A 21,038-nucleotide genomic window follows, 5' to 3' on the forward strand; every position below is an offset into this window, starting at 1 on the left:
AATTATGCTTTGAAAGTGGAATTGTCGCTGTATCTAGAAAGAGTTTGTTGCTTTGCTGTTACACTCTAAGTGTTCCTTCAGAAATGTATAAACACTGCATGAGAAAACAGAAATGTAGTTAAGAGTTGCCTGGATGCTGTCAAGTCAGCCAGACGCGCTTATGATCATGATGCCGTGCTGTTGAGCGGGTGTGAAAGAGAGCAGTTGATTAGATGAGCTGTTGGCTGCTGTATTTCCACTTCATTTTTCAGTCTAGTACTTATATGACCTACACAAAGACTTCACGGTGTGTCAGGCCAGCACAGCCCAAAAGACAAAATGAAATACTTGCTTGTAATGCTGTAAGGCCTCTGTGCATGGTCTAGTATATGCTGATGCTAATGCACAAGTGGGAATAAAATACCTAGCTTTGCAGAGGCTGCTATAATTCCTTTGGGTTAATACAGGATGCTAGCAGTACAACAGTTTCATCTTGTTAGCTCTGACAGCTTCTTTCACATTGGAGTGGCACAGAGTCAAAAACCACCTTCTGAGTTAGGTAGCCCAACACATGTTGCTGTACATCGATGTACAGGATGCTGGTGCCTGGCCATAAAGGACGAAGTGGGAATAAGTGCCTTAGTATGAGGAAGGGCTTTATGCAGCAGCTAGAGTTTCTATCGCTTTTAAGTGATTGTGTGTCTGCACTTTTAGTAAGGGCTGTCTTTTTTTTTGTTTGTTTTTTTGGTGGCCTGATGTGTGTCTGCGGTTGCTTCAACACGGGGATTGCAGCTCAGTTTGTTGGCAAGTAGCAATGCCAGTGGGAAGTCAGACTTCAGTGCCTGAGCTTTCATTCGTCCCCTGACAGTTTCCTTGTTGTGCTTTGATTTGCGTTCCTCTTCCTCCAAATCAGACTGTGTGAGAGAAACTATCTTTTACATAATGAACAGTAGGAATAATTCCGATTATTCTTAAAAGACATATCTGAAAGAGGCTTTAGTGGATTGTCTGTACTCTAAGTTTTTTATCTCCAAGTTTTCTGGAGTTGTTCAGGTTCTTAGTACTGCAATAGGGGCAGATTGCAGGCCAATAGTAGAGAGTTAAGTGATACATTCAGGAGGGTTGCCACTGCTTGTTACTTTTGTACTTGCTCTTAAATATGTCATGATGGATTCAAAACAGGCTATGTTTTGGTTTGAGTGACTTTACTTGCTTTCAAATATGGTTGTACTCTGCCTGTATCACTGTTTTGTTGTAGAGACTGACTGTATATTTTGATAGACAAATGTGTCAGTTGTTTTAATTTTGTTTTCTGTTATGCCAACCTGTTTCAAACGATTTTCCAAATAATTTCTTGAAGTTTCATTTTTTAACATGATTTCAAAGTATCTGTTGACAGTGACTATTACATTCTCAGTGTTGTGGTACTGGTAAAGTCACTGAATGGCTGTTGCATCAACATCAGTAGGGCTTATAAAAGGAAGTTTAGTTTAATCAGTGGCTATGATTTAACTTCCTGTAGGTTTATTTGTTGCATTTTGAAGTTAAGCAGTCTAGTTTAGTGAAGGATTAACTAGTTACAGGATTGTAAGTAGTGCTCATTACTGCAAATATTTTTGGGTTTCAGTTAACTGTGTATATTACATTTTGTAAGAACAATTTGCATTTTCTCCAATTAATTTTGAAAGATTGAATGATGCTGTGCAATGCAGCTTATCAAGAAATAGCCTGCAGGTGGCAGGCAGTTCCTGTGCATTGGAAATGCTGTTAATATTTTCCCAATGATTTTACTGTGGGTTTGAAAACTAAAGTTAGAAGGTTAAGAATTTAACAGGAGTGCTTTTGGCAGATTTTGTTTTATTTTTAATGGCAGCTGCTTTTGGAGTCATGAATCTTGCTTGAAGACCTTTCATGTTGCTTGCACAACAGTATCTTTTGTAGAAGGTTATGAAGTGTTTTCAGCATGAAGAATAGTACATGACTACATACAGAGTCTGGTGGCTTTGACAAAATACAATTCTGAAAACAAGATGACAGTGGTGTTTGTTTCATCCTGTATTAATCAGTCTTATTATATGAGCAGGTAGGTAATGGGAAGTAGTGAGAATGCATCCTAAGTGTATGGTATTTAAATCAGTGATAATTCATGGGCAATCAAACTCCATTTATGAAAGTAGAGCCTGTTTTTAGGGTATTTGTTAGTTACACTTACAGACATGATTTTTTGCCTTAGTTTATGATTTTATTTGGGTAACATTTCTCATATATTGCAGTGGATTTGCACTGCCTTCCTTGCCTTACTAAAAAGATTTTCATAATAAAAATGTAACTCTTGATCTTTATTTCCTGTTGTTGTGGGATGGTTCCTAAGATGTAGTTTTCTTCAGGAAAATAAATAGAAGAGTTTGTTAGTTTATGCTCCTTGCGTTGTGGGTTATTGATAACTCTGATAGAGTTGGTCCTACTCTCTTGAACATTATGATGTGCATACATTGTTCTATAGTGCAAAATCTTTGCTGATCCAGGTATCAAGGGTTCAAAAGAGGAAATAAAAGTGATGAGAAATATCTCCATAGAAGCTGGGGGTTTTTTTTTTTGTTTGTTTGTTTTTTCATTTTTTGTTGTTCTGCTCTTCTCTTGGAGCAGTTTGGGGTATTCTGTCATTAATCTTGAAATTGTACTTTCTAAAGATGTGTGAAGAGCTGTAGCTTAGCTAAACCATCGCTTTTCTCCGTGGCATGGAAAACAGTTTTTAACAGTTAACAGTTTGTTGCTTGGTGGTTGTTTTTTCTTTTGTTTTTTTACTATTTGTGGGCTTTTTGTTTGTTTTGCTCTGTTTTAAGACCATTTAGAATTCCTTTTTAATAGTTGGCCATAGAGTGTGTATATATGAAAATGTCGTTTATCCTTTTGTTTCAAGTTGAGAATTCACTGCTGGAAATGTATGCTAGAAACTTGACTCTCATATATGTTCAGTGCTTGTTGCTCTAGTGACTTAATATGCTTGGATTTAAAAAAAATTGTAAGAATTCTTTTTATAAACTATTCATCTGTTAATTAGAATTCCACAGATTTGTTGTATACTTAGAGCTTCTGGAGTGGCAAAGGAAATAGTTCTGTTTTCACTCTTGTAGACTGAGGAGTTGGGTACAGAGATGTTACATGAATGTTTCACAATATCCTACACTGATTACACTATTGTTGTGCTGACCTGTTATATCAATATTGTGACCTCAATTCATTTGAAAGCAGCTTGCATTTGCTTTAATTCTAAGTGTTGCATTGTGGATTAGTTTGATTTATATCAAAAAGCACTCGTACCTGAATAATTGTAACTTAGTTAAGAGTTAGTCTTTTGTAGATTTTTGCTCATCTCATTTGAACGGGGTAGGATGCAATCATGCAGAATGCTGCTTGCAAGGCAAACAGTGTTACCAGTGTAGCTATAATAGATCAAAGATAGGTGCTTGGAGGGGTTACAAATGAGGATTTCTGAAGAGAAACTTGTGTATTCTGAATTACTCAATAGATGGAATGATTTACAAAATGAATAGTGTGTAATATGCTTGAGTATTGAAGTGTGTAGTGCTTGGTGATGGATATGGATGGGATAATAGTTAAAACATCTAAGAATACTCTTTGGCTTGTGGACATAGTGGTCTTAATCTAATTCATTGCTGTACCCCACATACTGAAGTAGTATTCTCTTATTACCTTCTCTGACACTTTAACAGAGGAGTTTCCTATCTCATATGTCGTGGTTGTGGATTACTACTCCTGATTATTACCGCTTTGTTTGCAGAAGCCTTGCTGTTTCTTCAGGAAGTCCAGGTTTCCCTGCTGCAAATCCCATTGTGTTATGTCTCAGGCTTTTTTGCAAACTTCCCTTAGAGCACAGTCTTCTTACCTCTGTCTACTTGTTAGTATTTCTTCTTGGCACTCTTCTTTTGTAAAAAAAAAAAAAAATTACTAAAAAACAGATCGAAGGACTGGAAGAAAGAGACCTGATTATCTGTGGGTATTTTCAAATAACTGAAGTATTAAGTACCTCTTTCTTCTCTAACTGTTAACAGTTTTTGTGTATGTGTGTAACTAGCCTCCCTAATCAGAAGCTTGAGACACTATTCTCATACTATTTATTTACCTTCACTTCAGAATAATGTAATTTTGAATGAGTGATTATGTTATTAATGATAAAACAGAAATACCTACTTCATAGTAAGTAATTAGGAGCTAAATTTGAAGATCCAATACACAATTTTGAGAAACAGGAATCACTTTGAAGCTATGTGGAGAACTTTGACTGATTTGAAAACTTTTATGTCACATTTTCAGTTGTAATGTAACTTCAGTCATCTGTGTGACTTATCTATTAAAGTTTGTTTTCTTCTGGCTTATGTAGTGCTGTTTCAGTTGATAATGGTCTGAGGTCACTGAGGAGGATGTCAGAGAAGGGTGAAAGTACTGAGAACACAGGAATGTTTCATCAAAACTTTTCACAAGTTATTGTAGAATTTTGAGGCTCTTCCTATTATGTGCAAGTGTTGTTTCGGTTGTGTTATTTTAATGCTTTCATGTGTTTTTATTTTTCTCTTTCTGAAGACACCCTTGGAACATTTTTAATCTGTTGATTTCTAAGCAGTTACTGCCTGACATTGACTTTATGCAAGAAGCCATAGCTAAGTAGTTAAAGCACTTTTATAATCTCTTTTGTGCCTAATGAGGAGATGATGCAGTGTAATGAAACGGAAACTGTTTGTAAAACCCAGAAACAATAGTTAACTGGAAATTTTTATTATGTAAGTTGGAACCTTCTTTTGAGTAGGATATACTTTTGGAAACTATTCTTAATCTCTTCTGATAGTAATGAAAAAAAAAGAGGACTTGTGTTTAAGGGAAATGGCCTTTAGTATTTGAAAGGCTTAAAAAGAGCTGACTTCTCATAGATGCTCTTTAAAATATATTTTTGCAATCAAAATTAAAGTGTTGTTAGAACTGAATGTACATACGTAGCTGAAGGCTCCTACATAAGGAGCCACAGACTTGCATAGTGAATATATAAAATATCTGAAATGTGATTACATGAGAGAGCTAAATTTGCTAGTGATGTGTATAAACACACAAGAGAAGCTTAAGAGAGTGTTCGTACACTTATGTAATGAGTCACTTGAATTCCAGACAATATTCTTCCCCTTTACACCGCTCTTGTGAGATCCCATCTAGATTACTGTGTCCAGTTCTGGAACCTCTATTGCAAGAAAGATATGAATGTGGTGGAGTGTGTCCAGAGATGGGCCATGAGGGTGATCAGAGGGCTGGAGCACAGGCTGAGGGTTGGGGTTGTTCAGTTTGGAGAAGAGAAGGCTCTGAGGAGACCTTATTGTGGCCTTCCTATATCTGAAGGGGGCCTTCAAGAAAGCTGGTGAGGGAGTTCCAGGATGTCAGGTAGTGATAGGACTAGGAGGAACAGATCCAAGCTGGAGGAAGGTAGATTCAGATTGGATATTAGGAAGAAGTTCTTTACCATAAGGGTGGTGAGACATGGGAACAGGTTGCCCAGGGAGGTAGGTGGAAGCCCCATCCCTGGGAATTTTTGAGGCTAGGCTGGATGTGGCTCTGGGCAACTTGGTCTAGTGGAAGTCAGTCATCAGCAAGTTTGCAGATGACACTAAGCTGGGGGCAGATGTGACTGAGCTGGAGGGCAGAAGGGCTCTGCAGCGGGACCTTGACCGCCTGCACAGATGGGCAGAGGCCAATGGGATGGGGTTCAATAGCTCAAAGTGCAGGGTGCTGCACTTTGGCCACAACAACCCCATGCAGAGATACAGGCTGGGGTCGGAGTGGCTGGAGAGCAGCCAGACAGAGAGGGATCTGGGGGTACTGATTGATACCCGCCTGAACATGAGCCAGCAGTGTGCCCAGGTGGCCAAGAGAGCCAGTGGCATCCTGGCTTGTATCAGGAGTGGTGTGGTCAGCAGGAGCAGGGAGGTCATTCTGCCCCTGTACTCTGCACTGGTCAGACCACACCTCGAGTACTGCGTTCAGTTCTGGGCCCCCCAGTTTAGGAAGGACACTGAGATGCTTGAGCGTGTCCAGAGAAGGGCGACGAGGCTGGTGAGAGGCCTTGAGCACAAGCCCTACGAGGAGAGGCTTAGGGAGCTGGGGTTGTTTAGCCTGGAGAAGAGGAGGCTCAGGGGTGACCTTATTGCTGTCTACAACTACCTGAGGGGTGGTTGTGGCCAGGAGGAGGTTGCTCTCTTCTCTCAGGTGGCCAGCTCCAGAACAAGAGGACACAGCCTCAGGCTGCGCCAGGGGAAATTTCGGCTCGAGGTGAGGAGAAAGTTCTTCACTGAGAGAGTCATTAGGCACTGGAATGGGCTGCCTGGGGAGGTGGTGGAGTCGTCGTCCCTGGGGCAGTTCAAGGCAAGGTTGGATGTGGCACTTGGTGCCATGGTCTAGCCTTGGGCACTGTGGTAAAGGGTTGGACTTGATGATCTGTGAGGTCTCTTCCAACCTTGGTGATACTGTGATACTGTGATACTGTGAAAGTATCCCCGCCAATGGCAGGAAAGTTGGAACTAGATAATCCCTGACAAATCTTTGATTCTTCTTGGTGATCTATAAATGGCAGTTCTTACCCTTACAGAATGTTCTAAATGTTCTGCGGACATTCCTTAACTTACAAGTATAATTTAGGCAGCAAGACATATTTGTGTATCTCATTGTTTTCAGGCAAGTGATTTTTTTTTTTATTCTTTAGCTGCTCCTTTTGACATAAATCAATGTTATAAACTCTAGTGAAATCTACCTGTTAGTCTTGACAAAGAAATTTAGAAGTGAGTTTGAACATGAAGTATACTTCTGAAAAATAAATGCTTTGTTTCAGAATTAGAGTGGAAATTTAAGTGTGGTGCTTACCTTGTCTTAGTCTGAATGGTGGCATTGGTCTCTGTGTGTGTTTATTGAAGTCCTAAGCATATGGTGGGAAGGTTAAATGTGTCTTGAACTTGAGATATTAGAAATGCACAATGTTTGCTTGGGTTGGTTTTTTTTTTTTTTTTTTTTATTTTTATTTTTATTTTTATTTACAGTCTCCTACTTCCCTTTTTTGTTTTTTTCTTTAAGTATGAAACCAATTCCGTAGTGCCAAACACTTACTTTAAGTGCTGTAATACTGTTGCAACGTTTAAAACAGTGTGCAACTTGTTTGAGATGAAGCAAGAGCTCTATATTGGGAGGAGGCAGAACATAATGATACAGTTGTGCAGTTCAGCTTTTTAATAGAAAACTTTGAAAAATTGAGAGGGGGCAGTATATGGGCTGTGGGGATACAACCTGAAAAGCTGCAATAGAAGAGGGTGAGGAAAGATAGACAGTTAGTGGAAGATGCTTTCGTTTGTTTTTGTATGCAGGCTGCCAAAGCACTGAAACAAAAATCAAGCGACACTTGAGTTTTATACTGGCTTTATACTAACACGGTATCTTGAGTATTCTGAATGCAGTTTTGCCACCTCTCTGCTTTGTTAGTGTCCAGAAGCAGAAATAAGTTTAGCAATAAAACTTCAAATAATAGTAATCATGGCAGTTTAGAAGACTTCTTGAATTGTACTCTAGATCTTCCTTGAGTGGATCTGTGTTCCAGTGCTTTGCTTTTGCTGTATTGTGTGGTTGCAGAGAAAAAAAAAATCTTCTATAAGATTAAAAGCATAGCTAATGGACTATGAAATCTGTCCCCAGTAAAACAGAACTTTAAACAAAAATAAAATTTAAAAAATCAGCTGGAACCTCGTGCAGAAGAACTTACACAATATGGAATGCCTGAGAGAGATTTGCAGTGTGTTTATTTTCTTTTCTTCTTGCTTCAGCAGTACCTTGAGAAGATGGGGAGGCAGGGAAAAGAACTTGTGTGAAGGGGAAAATGTTATAAAGTGGGATATGATTATGTTTCATGACATATCTGCAGGAAGCTCATGTGTTGTCGTCTCTTGCAAGCATCAAACAAGCTGATCAAAACCTTAAGTTGCTTATAAAAGTAGACATGGCTTTTCTGTGAGGTATTTACAGAAGCAACAACCATTTAAATCTGTCCAAATGTGTGTGCTGCAGAATGTATCTCAAAATGTTGCCTGCACGAATTCTGTCTTTATTAGAGATCATAATATGCTTGGATTCATTTTTCTTGCAAGAATGACAAGATTTTCCAAGCATAGGTATTCCAGGGCACCTGGTTAAAGCTAAGAGACTAGTAGCAAAGTACTTGCCACCTGATGAGAGTTAAAGGTGCCATGCTGAAGTATAGACTAAAAGCATGCCACTTATCAAGGGTGCTGTGAGAGGAAGCTGGTGTGGCTGAACATCAAACAAAGGCAGTTATTAGAAAGCTAAGGTAGTATCCAAATGAGGAAAGTGATAAAAAAATCTGACAAATAGAATCATAAAGCATAAGCTAGAACAAAAGTATTTAGTAATAAATTCTGAAAGGTCTTTAGTTATGAGTGCCTTTCAGAACATTAGTAATAGAATACCTACCACAGGCTGAAGTGCCACAGGATGGTTGCTTCCTAAAAGAAACTTTTGGGAGACAATGTGATAACAGAAAGACTTTGCTTTGCATCTCTGTTAATTGCTCTGTCAAGGACCTTTTATGGGTAACTTATCAAAGGAATGGTCTCAAATCAGCAGTTGTTAACACATTTATAGAACAAATAGGCAACATGAGAGCAAATTGCTAGAGCAAGACAATGTTCATCCAATAAGTCTTTAGAAAGTGAGAGGTGAAGTAATTTTGCTAAGTGATATGTAATGAGTCATTCAGACATCTTTTATGTTGTTGAATGTGAATACACTGGGAAGTCAGTATTAAAAAGACATTTACTCATGATGTTGGCTTAGTGTTGGTTAGAAATGACAGTAATATACAGAATCCATGGCTACGTGTTACTGATAATAGATTGTGGAAAATTCAACAGAGCTTTGTGAAAAGAAGTTGTGCCTCAAAGCTTTAGGATCTCTAAACTGTGTAGATAGGGTTTCCAGAAGTCATTCAGTACCCTTCTGTGTGAAAGGGATAGTTCCTGGTATAGGTATTTATTTAATAATAAGAGAGAGAGATGAAATGAGGTGGTGAGGATGCTTTTCAGAGGTGAACAATAGCTGTTACAAAAATAATGCATGGTAGAAGAATGGAGACACACATTTTTAATAACAATCTGAATAACTTCCCCGAGAAGATGGCAGTTAAGCTGAAGTGAGGTATGCAGACTCTCTTAACTCCTTGCAGGAAGGAACAGTAGTTTGGGAGTACAATACGTGGTTTTATGGGAACATAAAATATGAATTCTATAAATCATTGGAATAACAACAGAGAATAAAACAGAATCAACTGTTATCGAGGTCTGTGGTGTATTTGCATTTGACTGCTGTTTTGGCGCAGGCTATGGAGTGTCCTCGAGAATAAATAGTGCTTAATTCTGTGTATATCTAAGTGACTAAGATGTTTATCTTTGTATAGGGTCTAGCACTTTTTGTTTCCTTTTTGAAGGTTTTCTGAATGATAGCTTCAATAAATATCTCAGTCTTTTTGCTGTTCAGAGAAATGTGATGTGTTTTGTGTGATCAGGTGTAGTTTCTGAAAAAGGTTGTGCTTAACCATGAAATCTACCCGTATGTTCAACATCTGAGGATGAATCTATTTCAAAGCCTCTGGAAAGTCAAGACAGGAGCAATGATTATGAAGCTGTAAAGTAAACTTGGCAGTGCCAAGTAGGACACTTGAATCTTTTTGAGTCCCCCTGAATGAAGGGCCCGGTGAGTGTTGGGATTTATGTAAGGGTCAGGAGTCAGCCATGTAGAGACTGCTGGGAAGATAAAATTTGAATTTGGAGTTGATGTTCAGACTGGTAATGGAGTTGCATGGGGAGTCAGCAACCTCCTACAGGACTCTGATGGCTACGTAAAATATTGGAGGATGTGAATTTACAGTAGTTTGGACAGGTCAGTGTCTCACTGATGCAGCCAAATGATTAACTGCAGTCCCTTTCTTCTCTCCCTTTTGCCTTGTGTTGGTACTGGAGTTTTTCTTCTCTTCCTGAGTGTTCAGAGAGATGTTCCAAAAGCTAACCTTTCTGAAAACATAAAATCAAATTAATTATTTAGCTTCCTGAACAGACTGTTTGTGGGACAAACAGATGCTAGGAGAAGAGTTCGTGAAGTGACGGGAAAGAGGATAGAAGAGACAATGTTTAGGACTGGGACTGCTGTGACAAAAAGCTGTTCTCTTTGAGATGTGCTGGTGTTCCTGTAACATATTTAGCCTTTAAAGACATAGAAGACAGAGGCAGGGGCTTACTTCAGGTAACAAAATCTGTTGAGACTAGTCTCAAGATACATTTCAGCTTTGCGCTGATTTGTGTAGGTTTGGGATTTTTGTGTTTGTTGGTGGTGGTGATGGTGGTTTGGTGTTTTTTGTTGGTTTTGAGGTTTTTGTTGTTTGGCTATTTATTTAGTTCTTCAGATACACCTGACAATAGCTGTAAATTTGAATATTTTAAACAATCATGTTTTAAATACTTGCAGCAACATACAATTACATAAAGAATATATTTTTTTTAACAAAATACCCTTGGCTTTTCAGGTTTATGATGTCTCAGTTAGTAAACTCTCCTGTCCTCAAAATTTGCTAAACCTGTGCAACCTTTGTATGTCTTACTTTCGTAATATATTTGTAACTAATACATAGCAGAGGAATGGTGAACTTTAACTATTAGCCAGCACTCAGATTTGTATTTTTTTTTACAGGATTTGGAGTTTCATGGAGTAATGAGATTCTACTTTCAAGACAAAGCAGCTGGAAATTTTGCAACAAAATGCATCCGTGTCTCTAGTACTGCCACAACTCAAGATGTGATAGAAACTCTTGCAGAGAAGTTTCGACCAGACATGCGAATGTTGTCATCCCCTAAATACTCACTTTATGAGGTTCATGTCAGCGGAGGTTAGTGTTTATTCACAGAATCTTTCTTGTATTGATACCACCTTCCTATTCACTTCCAGACAAATTAGGTTTGCCCCTGGCTTCCAAACCACGTAAGATTTGAGGTCCTAAGTACTTTGCTACTAATTGTTATGTGAGGCAGTGGCATTTCAGAATGTAAGTCTGCATATCAGACCTGCAGTTTAATTTTGATTATGATCTAATAAGTACCTTACTTGACATCCTGTTAATTTATTGACATTTGTAAGAGTGTTGTTATTTTTAGGACTAGTAGGTAAAGACTTTGTTTATACTGGGAGAACAGAAATGTTAAATTGGAGTTCTTAAGAGTACACCTTCTTTTTTTTTTCATGTAGACCTTTCATAGGTAGCCTTAAAATGCATGTTTGTTTATTGCTGAAATGGGGGAAGTTCAACATAGTATTGTTTGAACCTACTGTGTTTTTTAAACAGATCCTTTCATGTTACTTGTGAGAAATTTAGGTACCTACATAGCCTTTTGGTGCTGCTGGTATTTGTTTCCCCACTGAGGTACAAAGCTTCAGGTTAGAAGGTGGTAGGGTGTATGGTGGTGAGGAGAATAGGTGAAAATAGGTGGTTTTTTTTGTACCACAGAAGCTTACACCAAGTGATTTAATTTCTGCTTCTGAAGACTGAAAATAACTTAGTTGGAGATAATGGAAATTTACGGGGATATGTGTCACTTTTCATCGTCTATGAATGGTGATTTGATGTAAATTTGATGGGATTAGGGAAAAGTGCACGTATCATTGCTAATTTAAGCAATGAATACTATGGGGGTTTTTTGCTGCTTTAAATGTAAAAAAAAATCTGTTAGCACTGTACCTGTAGTCAAAATTAAATGCTTTATTTTGCAGGATATGTTCCTGATGTATAAGATGTGACTCTTAGAGAGACACTTCATTCAGGAGGAGTGTTTCTCATTAAAATGTGATTGTAAAGATACCATTATCGTGCTATGCCTATGTACTGTCTCCTGCTTCTAGCATGGTAATCAAATGGCAAAAATAGCAAAGTTTCTTTCAACCAATCTCTGAGATTTTTTTTCCATATACTTAAAATAGATACATATCAGGCAAAAATTAGTGTATTATATGCATAACGGGATTTTTATTTCATAATTTGGTTTATTTTTGTGCAGTCTTTTCAGATTAGTTCTTCTGTCACAGACTAGTTAAATTTAAAATAAAGAAAATGAGTGTTTGGAAGTCTCATGAGGTTATAAAGTTAGAAATGTAACAGTAGATGTATTTTTTCCTTCCAAGGGATAATCTCATGTTCTCTGACTTAGGGATTGAATTCTGCCGAAGGAGGTGTACAGGAGTACTTTGTGGACATTTAGATAGAGGGAATACACCTATGATGGTTGCTGGAAAGAGAACATATTTCTACCTCCCTAGGCTTTCTGTACCTGTACTTAAGGAAATATGAACTGATGTGTACTGTTCATCAATTTATTTTTTTTATCAATATAACTCATTCATAAAGATCTTTGTTCTTGAGATGCCAAGTAACTTTTATTGCTTTGCCCTTTTTTTTTTTTCTTTTTTTTGTGGTTTTCTTTTTTTTGAAGAAGAAAGAAGATTAGATGTAGATGAGAAGCCTCTTGTTGTACAATTAAATTGGAACAAAGATGATCGGGAGGGAAGATTTGTTCTAAAGAATGAAAATGATACACTTCCTCCAAAGGTGAGACATAAAGGAGTATGTTAGTGCTAACAGAGCTCTGAAATATGTGGGACATGCTTATATATTAAAAACAATAGTTTCCTAATTGCTGAAAACAGCTGCTGCTGATGGCCTGTGGTATCTGGAGCAAGTATTTTAAAATACATTAAATGCATCTTCACAGCACAATCATGACCTTTCAGGTTCTGAAAGGGGATACTAGAGGAATTAAATAACTAGAGATCTTTACCTCCCTAAGCAACATTTTGTTACTTAACTAAACTGATGGGAAATTGTTTTATCTTGGGAAGGTTTTTTTCCTTCCAAATGCAAAGTGAGAGACATGATCATCAGCCATACAAGTGTGTGTTTGTTTGTTTTAAACATTAGTAATTTAAATTACATAGAATCGTAGAATCAAACAGGTTGGAAGAGACTGCCAAGATCATCCAGTCTAACCTAGCACCCAGCCCTGTCCAGTCCACTAGACCATGGCACTAAGTGCCTCATCCAGGCTTTTCTTGAACACGGACAATGGGATGAGATTTAACAAGGCCAAGTGCAGGGTTCTACACTTTGGCCACAACACCCCCAAGCAGTGCTACAGGCTGGGGACAGAGTGGCTGGAGAACAGCTCAGAAGAAAGTGACCTGGGGGTACTGGTAGATAGTAGCTGACCATGAGCCAGCAATGTGCCCAGGTGGCCAAGAGAGCCAGTGGCATCCTGGCCTTCATCAGGAAAAGTGTGGCCAGTAGGACAAGGGAGGTTATTCTGCCCCTGTACTCAGCACTGGTCAGGCCACACCTTGAGTCCTGTGTCCAGTTCTGGGCTCCTCAATTCAGGAGAGATGTTGAGATACTGGAACATGTCCAGAGAAGGATGATGAAGCTGGTGAGAGGCCTGGAGCACAGCCCTGTGAGGAGAGGCTGAGGAAGCTGGGGTTGTTTAACCTGGAGAAGAGGAGGCTCAAGGGTGACCTCATTGCTCTCTACCTCTCTACAACTACCTGAATGGAGATTGTAGCCAGGTGGGGGTCAGTCTTCTGAAGTCGTATGATATCATATGTCCAGCTTTGGATGCTTGTAGCTGTCAAAAACATTCTATTCGGTGTCTGCTGTTTTCAGAGAAGCTTTTCTTCTTGGGCTAACACTGAATCTCTTTTCCAAATTTCTTGGAATTGGAGCTTGTTCATTTTAAAGGTTCTTTGGAAATAGGTTCATGAGCTATTCTTGCATTATACTTTTGACTACAGGATACATCCATGTTAGAGATGGGGAGAGAAAATTCACGATGACTTGCACTACATATAGCATACTTGCTGTTCTTGCTCACTGAAATAACCTTCAGACTTCCTTTTGTGTGCTCTTCACTTCCTGATAGAAGCAAAAAAAAGATGCCTGCATCTTCTTTCTCTCATCTTTTATTGCTTTTCCACTGAAGGCAATGAGCCTAGGATTACAGGTACCTAGTATATGCTAGGAACAGGAATTGGAGAAGAGAACACTGGAAGGACAACTCAGGAAATATACACCATAGGGGAAATCTCTTCTATAGTGTTTTTCCCTCTGCAGTTTATTCTCATCTGATGCTGGCAACAGATTAAGTGCAGTGTTTTGAAGTATGTTTACTGGGAGGAGGAAATTTGTTTTGCAGTCTTCAGTTAATCTTTGAGACCGAGTAGATAGTAGGCACTGTTTAAGTAGAATTCTTGTGTTACTTTGCTTTCCTGAGTACATGGCACTTAATCAGTTAATACCTGTTCTGGAATACAGTTATTTTTACCTTCTATGTTATTCCAGATAGTGTTAGTCCTATCCCTGTGTTGTTGCCTGGAGTATTGGCTTTGTGTTAGCAATAGATCTGTTAACCAGATTTATGTCTAAAGGTAAAAGCAATACTAACTTCATTGGACTGAAAATGATGCAAGTTGTTTTAAATACATTTGTTTCAGAAGGCTCAGAGTAATGGCCCTGAAAAACAAGAAAAAGAGGGAGTAATTCAGAATTTCAAACGAACTCTTTCTAAAAAAGAAAAAAAAGAAAAAAAGAGACGTGAAAAAGAGGCATTGAGACAAGCATCAGATAAAGATGACAGACTTCTTCAAGGTGATGATGTGTAAGTATTTTAAAAATTGATCAGCTCATACAACCTGCATCTTGCTTTATTCTCCCCTCTTTATCAAATATTTCTTTCAAAATTAAATAGTTGACATTATGGTGGCAATTTCTGTAGTTTGTGTGGACCTTTTACCTCAGTTTGGTTTTAAGCCATGCAATAACATTTCTTTTATTTCTCACCTCCCTTTTTGCACAGAAATTGACACATGCTTGGACACATGGGTTTTCCCCACTGTTTTGGGTTTGTTTTGGAGCATTTACTCTGCAGAATAGATTTGCTTCTCTCTCGATGTTTGTTCTGTCCTTAGCTGGAAAAAGTAGTATGTATAAGTGTTTGCATTTGACTTACCACCTGAATAGCAACTTGTTTTCCTCTGAGATGTGTTTTGGAAGCCAGTCTTCTAGATTCTTCAACTCTTGCTCCCTGATTTGCTGCTCTTTGTTCATTGAGACAGAGCAGAGCATTCATTAATCCTTGTAGAAAACATGAGCGCAAGAGTCAGGTGTGAATAACTGTAGATAGAACTACAAAGCCAAGAAAGGTCTACATTAAATGTATATCAGTCCTTATACAGTTTCTCTAGATTTCGTATGTAATGTGTAAGGAAAAAACTCATTACTGGTAGATTTTTAGCATACTCACAAAATGAGTGATGAAAGACATCACTAGCTGACATACAGTAGAGGCTTCAGCTCCTCAGTTTTTTCTGAGTGAATGATCATTCTTCCTATGCATAGTGCTCCTCTGCATGGACATCTTCGCAAAGTGTTCTCCAGATGACAGTGTGATTCTTCCAGAATTCTGCCCTGATATTTAGCTTGTTCATGGGTTTTAAAAATGGAATTGTATCCAATTGCAGTAACAAAAGCAAAAGCATGAGTGCAAGCACTAACTGTCTCGGCATGATTTGCTGTATTGTAAATCAGAATCAAGTGAGGGGGATAATGTAAAGTTTCTTTAATGTCTGCCTTTTTTCCTCCATAAGAGATAGAAGGCCTCTTCTTCTCTTTGAAAACTCGCAGCAGCTAGTTGTCTATTTCAAGTGAGCGTGGGTTACATGAACAGTATTAATCCTAGCAAAAGTAAAGTTTATAGAGAAGCCATCTTACAGTAACTTATAGTACTTACAATACTTACCTGGCAGGGGAGACACCATGATCAGGCAGGTGGTTTTCCCAGGGCAATGCTCATCCTTTGCACTCTGGGTGTGCTGACCCCTGCAGTTTGCCAAAATAAGGGAAACATGAGGTGTGCTGACTCCTGCAATTTCCTCTTTAAAATTTTTAAGACCTCGGAATGGATGCCCAGGGTGGTGGTTGAGGCCCCATCCCTGAAGGTGTTTAAGGCCAGGCTGGATGAGGCTCTGTCCAGCCTGCTCTAGGGTAGGGTGTCCCTGGCCATGGCAGGGGGTTTGGAACTAGATGATCCTTGTGGTCCCTTCCAACCCTGACTGATTCTATGAACTTCCTTGGTCTTCTGTGCATATAGATTCTACTTGCCTTCTGTCCTTTATGAAGTAATGAGGATATTTGCATTTTAAGCTATTAATGACAATCTTTTCTTTTTATTTGAACTCACCTTGACAGTGAGAATTCTCGCCTTGCAGCTGAGGTTTACAAAGACATGCCTGAGACCAGCTTCACTCGCACAATATCCAATCCTGAGGTGGTTATGAAACGGCGGCGACAGCAGAAACTAGAGAAGAGAATGCAGGAATTCCGCAGTTCTGATGGCAGACCAGACTCAGGTACTTAAGATTCCTTCTGGCTAAGTTATAAATAGTAAACTGTTTGTTGAGAAAGCATTTTAAGGCCAGCAGCTCCTGTAAATTTGACTTATCTTCTGCTTTCTCTAACATTTTTTTTCTGCCTTACGGCTGATTTACCTACGGTGTAACAGAATGAAATATTTGTAGAGGTGTAAGATTCCACAGGGGTGTGTTCTGTGACAAATGCAAGTCAAAGCTTTCAGTGATGGGCAATTTGGTGGGAAAGAATATGCTCACCGATCTTGCCAACAGTGCTAAACTACAAAAGAAGGACAGAATTAGACTTTACAAAACTGACAAACCGAGGAAGTCTTCTGAAATAAATGTCATGCATTTTACTAAGAATCAGCCTAATGACCTGAATATAATAGTGCCATCAGTAGCACAAATAGAAGATGGCAAGGAGTGATTGTTCAGGTTGTAGAAAAGCTTCTGGTAGGTCTTGTGGATATCAGTGATCAAGTGTTTCGCCTTCTTGAGGGTGGGGATACAGCAACATTGGTTCTGTAAACATCAATATTAGATGATAAAACTTCAAATAGTGTATTCTGTGCATGGAAAAGTAATGAAGAAGGAGTTAGAGGTGTAGAAAACATCAAGGGGAGGAAGTCTTAAATGGCCTTTTTAAAGAGGTGGAAGATGCTTGAGCATCAGCACACACCTGCTGTTAAGATAGGAAAGGTCAGTTCTTCACCTAGTCATTGTCACTATTTCATCACTGGAGGTTTTTACCCCTAGTGGAGTATTTCAGGGATGTTATGTAACTGTTCTCGTACTAGTGGAGTGACTACGTGATTTCTGCAGGGCTTTGTGCTTATCTTCTGCTGAAAATACAGTAGGTGGCTGCATGTCTGTCTTGTCTGTTCTCTGATAGCTTTGTTTATTAAATTTTGTTTCCAAGGTGGGACACTGAGAATTTATGCAGACAGTTTAAAACCAAATATACCATACAAGACAATCCTGCTGTCCACTACAGATACTGCAGACTTTGCAGTTATTGAAGCACTGGAAAAATACGGTCTGGAGAAGGAAAATCCCAAGGATTATTGTATTGCTTGTGTAAGTGGAGTTACTAAATCACAATCTTCTCGTGCACCATACTTGACTTTGTTCCTTGCAGTAGTTGGAAAACTGCACAAAGGACTCTGGTAGTTCTGTGACTTTGTCTTGTTAAATCTGACAGGCATTCTGAAGTCAGGGGTTTTCTTTATTAAAAGTAAAACTTCAATCTTACAGAATTGCTACTTAGATAAACATTAGTAATGTTTGTCTGTTAGAATTCTGGTTTTATACCACTAAGTTTACTTATAGTTCATAGATGTATAAGCTAATAGGTAACCCCACAGATACCTGAATTTGTTAGTTTGTGTGTGAAACTATTCTCCTGAGCTGAGTGTGCTCAGAGGAAGGAGTGGTGGGGTGAACTTTGATATAAAAGCTATATATCCTGTTGCTTTCTGACTTTCAGTGGTACCTTCATTACAGATCAGAAAAATACTGAAATTTATACTTATTTATGGAATTTTTTTATTTTAACAGTTTCAAATTAATTGTATGGATTTGGTGCTTCCTAGAAGTATGGCTTTTATTTAAAAGTACTATGGACAATAATGGTTGGAGGTTACAAGCTCCTGTCCATACCACTTTTGAGAGAGAGCAGTCTCGTAGACTTGGAAACATTTGGTCCTGGTTTGAATCCAATCTTTGATTACATTTGTGTCTGTTACTTGTCTAATAAACCTCAATGCATTGTTCCTTAAAATGATGAAAGGCAAAAGTCTTTGGGCCTCAACATATAGTGCTCTTTTCTGCCCCTTCTCCAGTGATTTGAAGTGCCACTGGAAAACAGTAAGGGAGCATATGTTAAGTGCTGATCCCATAGTTTCTATCTGCTCTGAAGGATATAGATACGTGTTTTGTCTTAATGTTGCTTTTTGATTTGTTTTTTATGATACCTTAGTGTCTGTTCTTGCTGTGCTTACAGCTTCTAGTAGCATAATCAGCTGGGAATTGACATGTAGTAATTAGTAATAAAGAAGCAGTAGTTATGCTCTTCAGTTTAGTAGCAGTGAAATAATCTTAGTTTTTCTTGTTTCAGTAGTTTCATCTTAGTAATTGTCTTCATTTACCTATAATTGGGGTCCCATCTGTGAAAGTGGTTTACTTCAGTGAAATTTTACATAGGCATTTATTACAGAAGGGAATAGTTTTGTAAGTAACAATGGAGAGGTTTATGACACAATACTATTAAAAGTTGGCTCTTAGTTTGGTTGCAGATACTTTCTATATGTAGTTTTGATTAGGGCAGTTACCTTCTTTATTGTGGGTTCTATAAGTTCATGCTTCTCAGTCACTGGTCTTATTAAATAGGCTACTGACATGACACACTTTTCTGATGATTCAAGAGAGTTGTGGGCTACATCAGAGATGTCATGACTGAATTTGAAAGATACTTTTGCATCAGTGTTTAGTTTGGAGTCAATTTTTTGTGATGTATTATTTATGTTTAGGGAATGTATTGAACTGGTTTCACACATACCAGGGAAACAATTGCAAGTCACTGTTGTGGTAGTGGTGTTCTCTCTCTCCTCCTTTTGTTCACTAATCTTTTGTGGGGATGTTTAGTGTAGAAAATAGTCTGAGGAATGTTGCTTTGATCTTGGGAGAGATTAGCAAAGACTTTGCTGTGAAGCAAATTGATTCAAATTAGTTTTCTGGAAAGCATTTCTGGGAAATATTTTCTGAGCAACACATCTTCTTGATATAGCAGGTTTCTATACTTATGTAAGTTACATGCTGATGTTTACATTTCAAATACAAGTGGTCTTCATTGGATCCTTTTATAAATTTAAGTGTAGAAGACCTTGCTGTTTTGCTCACAAATCATTGCAGCTGGCTGAAATCTACTTGACCTTTCTCAGTCTCTGCTGATAAAGCGCTTGGATTTCAAATGCGATGGTATTTCAAGATTTAATAAAGTTGATTGTTTTCGATGTAATTTAAAGTCTACTTTTTGACAGATATTTTATGAAGTTACTTTCTTTGCTTATCCTACCTGATATGTTTTTGGTGACTCTTTTCAGAAATTCACAAATGCAGTGCTAAATAGGTGTCATAGCTATTAGTACTCCTTTACACTCAAGTCTGATAGGTGGTATCTGCCTATCAAGCAGGGCTTTTGTCCCTGTTCTTCCACAGAAGACAAACATTTGCACATTTTTCTTTTTACTTTTTGTTGAGTTTAAAGCAGCATACAGTGGGATGTATAACTTCAGTTTCTTACTGGTTGGGATTTTTAAATGCCTTATTCTTTTTGGGTGGCAGGTGATGCATCTTCAAGGAAGGCAGCTTCAACAGTTGACATTTAACTATTTTAAGGTGGATTTGAAGTTATATGACAAGGCCTTTATAAAGCTGCGTAAATACCTGTAATAAAGATCACATACTTCTCAAGTTCTGGTTGAAGGGCAACCAAGATTTTTTTTTTCTTGTCAATGCATACCATTAATATATTTTATTGTAAATGATCAGGCCACCCCATGAGTACTGTCTAGTTCTGAACGCCTCAATTCAAGAGAGATGTTGAAGTGCTGGAATGTGTCCAGAAAAGGGTGATGAAACTGGTGAGAAGCCTGGAGCACAGCCCCATGAGAGGAGGCTGAAGGAGCTGGGGTTGTTTAGCCTGGAGAAGAGGAGGCTCAGGGGGGACCTCATTGCTGTCTACAGCTACCTGAAGGGAGTTGGTGGGAGTTGGTCTCTTCTGCCAGGCAACCAGGAGCAGAACAAGGGGCCACAGTCTCCAGTTGTGCTGGGGGAGGTCTAGGCTGGATGTTAGGAGGAAGTTGTTGGGAGAGAGAGTGATTGGCATTGGAATGGGCTGCCCAGGGAGGTGGTGGAGTCACTGTCCCTGGAGGTGTTCAAGAAAGCCTGGCTGAGGCACTTAGTGCTATGGTCTAGTTGATTGTCTAGGGCTGGGTGCTTGGTTTGACTGGATAATGTTGGAGGTATCTTCCAGTCTGGTTGATTCTATGAATTTCTTGTTTTTATATCCTGCTTTGCCCTGTATTGGATTGTACCCTTGATGGCCTCTGCTAAAGTGCTTTTCTATGTAGTCAAATAAATAGAAGTTTGTTCCAATAGAAATTTTGTTAGGATTTGCTTGGTTTGAGTTTCCCTGATTAAGGTGGAGTTCACTGCCCAGCTCTCAAGGTGTCAAATTAATCAGACAGGTTTTTTTAGCTACCTGTACATATTCACTTAGGATGAAGTCTTGAGGCATACAGCAAAGCATTTAACTCTTAAAAATAGAATCTTGAGTGGACTTTTTGTTTTAATGATTTTTTTTTAATGCCAAGCAAAATTTTGCAGCTCTTTGTGATTAGTTTTTGAGTAAGGTTTTTTTTTTGGCAAGTCTTTTTTTCATGAGCATATGCAGAGCCTGTGTTCCCATCTTAAAAGGAAGATTGAAGATTAGTTCATTTGAATAAACA

At 38.5% G+C, this 21,038-nt stretch overlaps 1 protein-coding gene and 1 pseudogene across 22 annotated transcripts in view; both read left to right on the forward strand.

The window, feature by feature from the left end:
• The window catches only part of AFDN (afadin, adherens junction formation factor), a 129,455-nt gene that overhangs the window by 25,489 nt on the left and 82,928 nt on the right, over positions 1-21,038 (forward strand). For 14 of the 22 annotated variants that reach the window (XR_010305559.1, XM_064158420.1, XM_064158423.1 and 11 more), the window contains exons 2-6: positions 10,777-10,972; positions 12,567-12,682; positions 14,614-14,777; positions 16,367-16,527; positions 17,450-17,607. Coding sequence is in view for 21 of the 22 variants with exons in the window: in XM_064158420.1 (XP_064014490.1) it covers positions 10,777-10,972; positions 12,567-12,682; positions 14,614-14,777; positions 16,367-16,527; positions 17,450-17,607 (795 nt within the window). In the remaining variant the exon portion in view is untranslated. The remainder of the gene's footprint in view (positions 1-10,776; positions 10,973-12,566; positions 12,683-14,613; positions 14,778-16,366; positions 16,528-17,449; positions 17,608-21,038) is intronic. The other 8 variants (XM_064158424.1, XM_064158429.1, XM_064158433.1 and 5 more) reach the window with 3 other exon arrangements.
• On the forward strand, positions 15,910-16,038 carry LOC135183635 (U1 spliceosomal RNA; annotated as a pseudogene).

The sequence above is a fragment of the Pogoniulus pusillus genome, chromosome 18, assembly GCF_015220805.1.
Source record: "Pogoniulus pusillus isolate bPogPus1 chromosome 18, bPogPus1.pri, whole genome shotgun sequence".
Lineage (NCBI taxonomy): Eukaryota > Metazoa > Chordata > Aves > Piciformes > Lybiidae > Pogoniulus > Pogoniulus pusillus.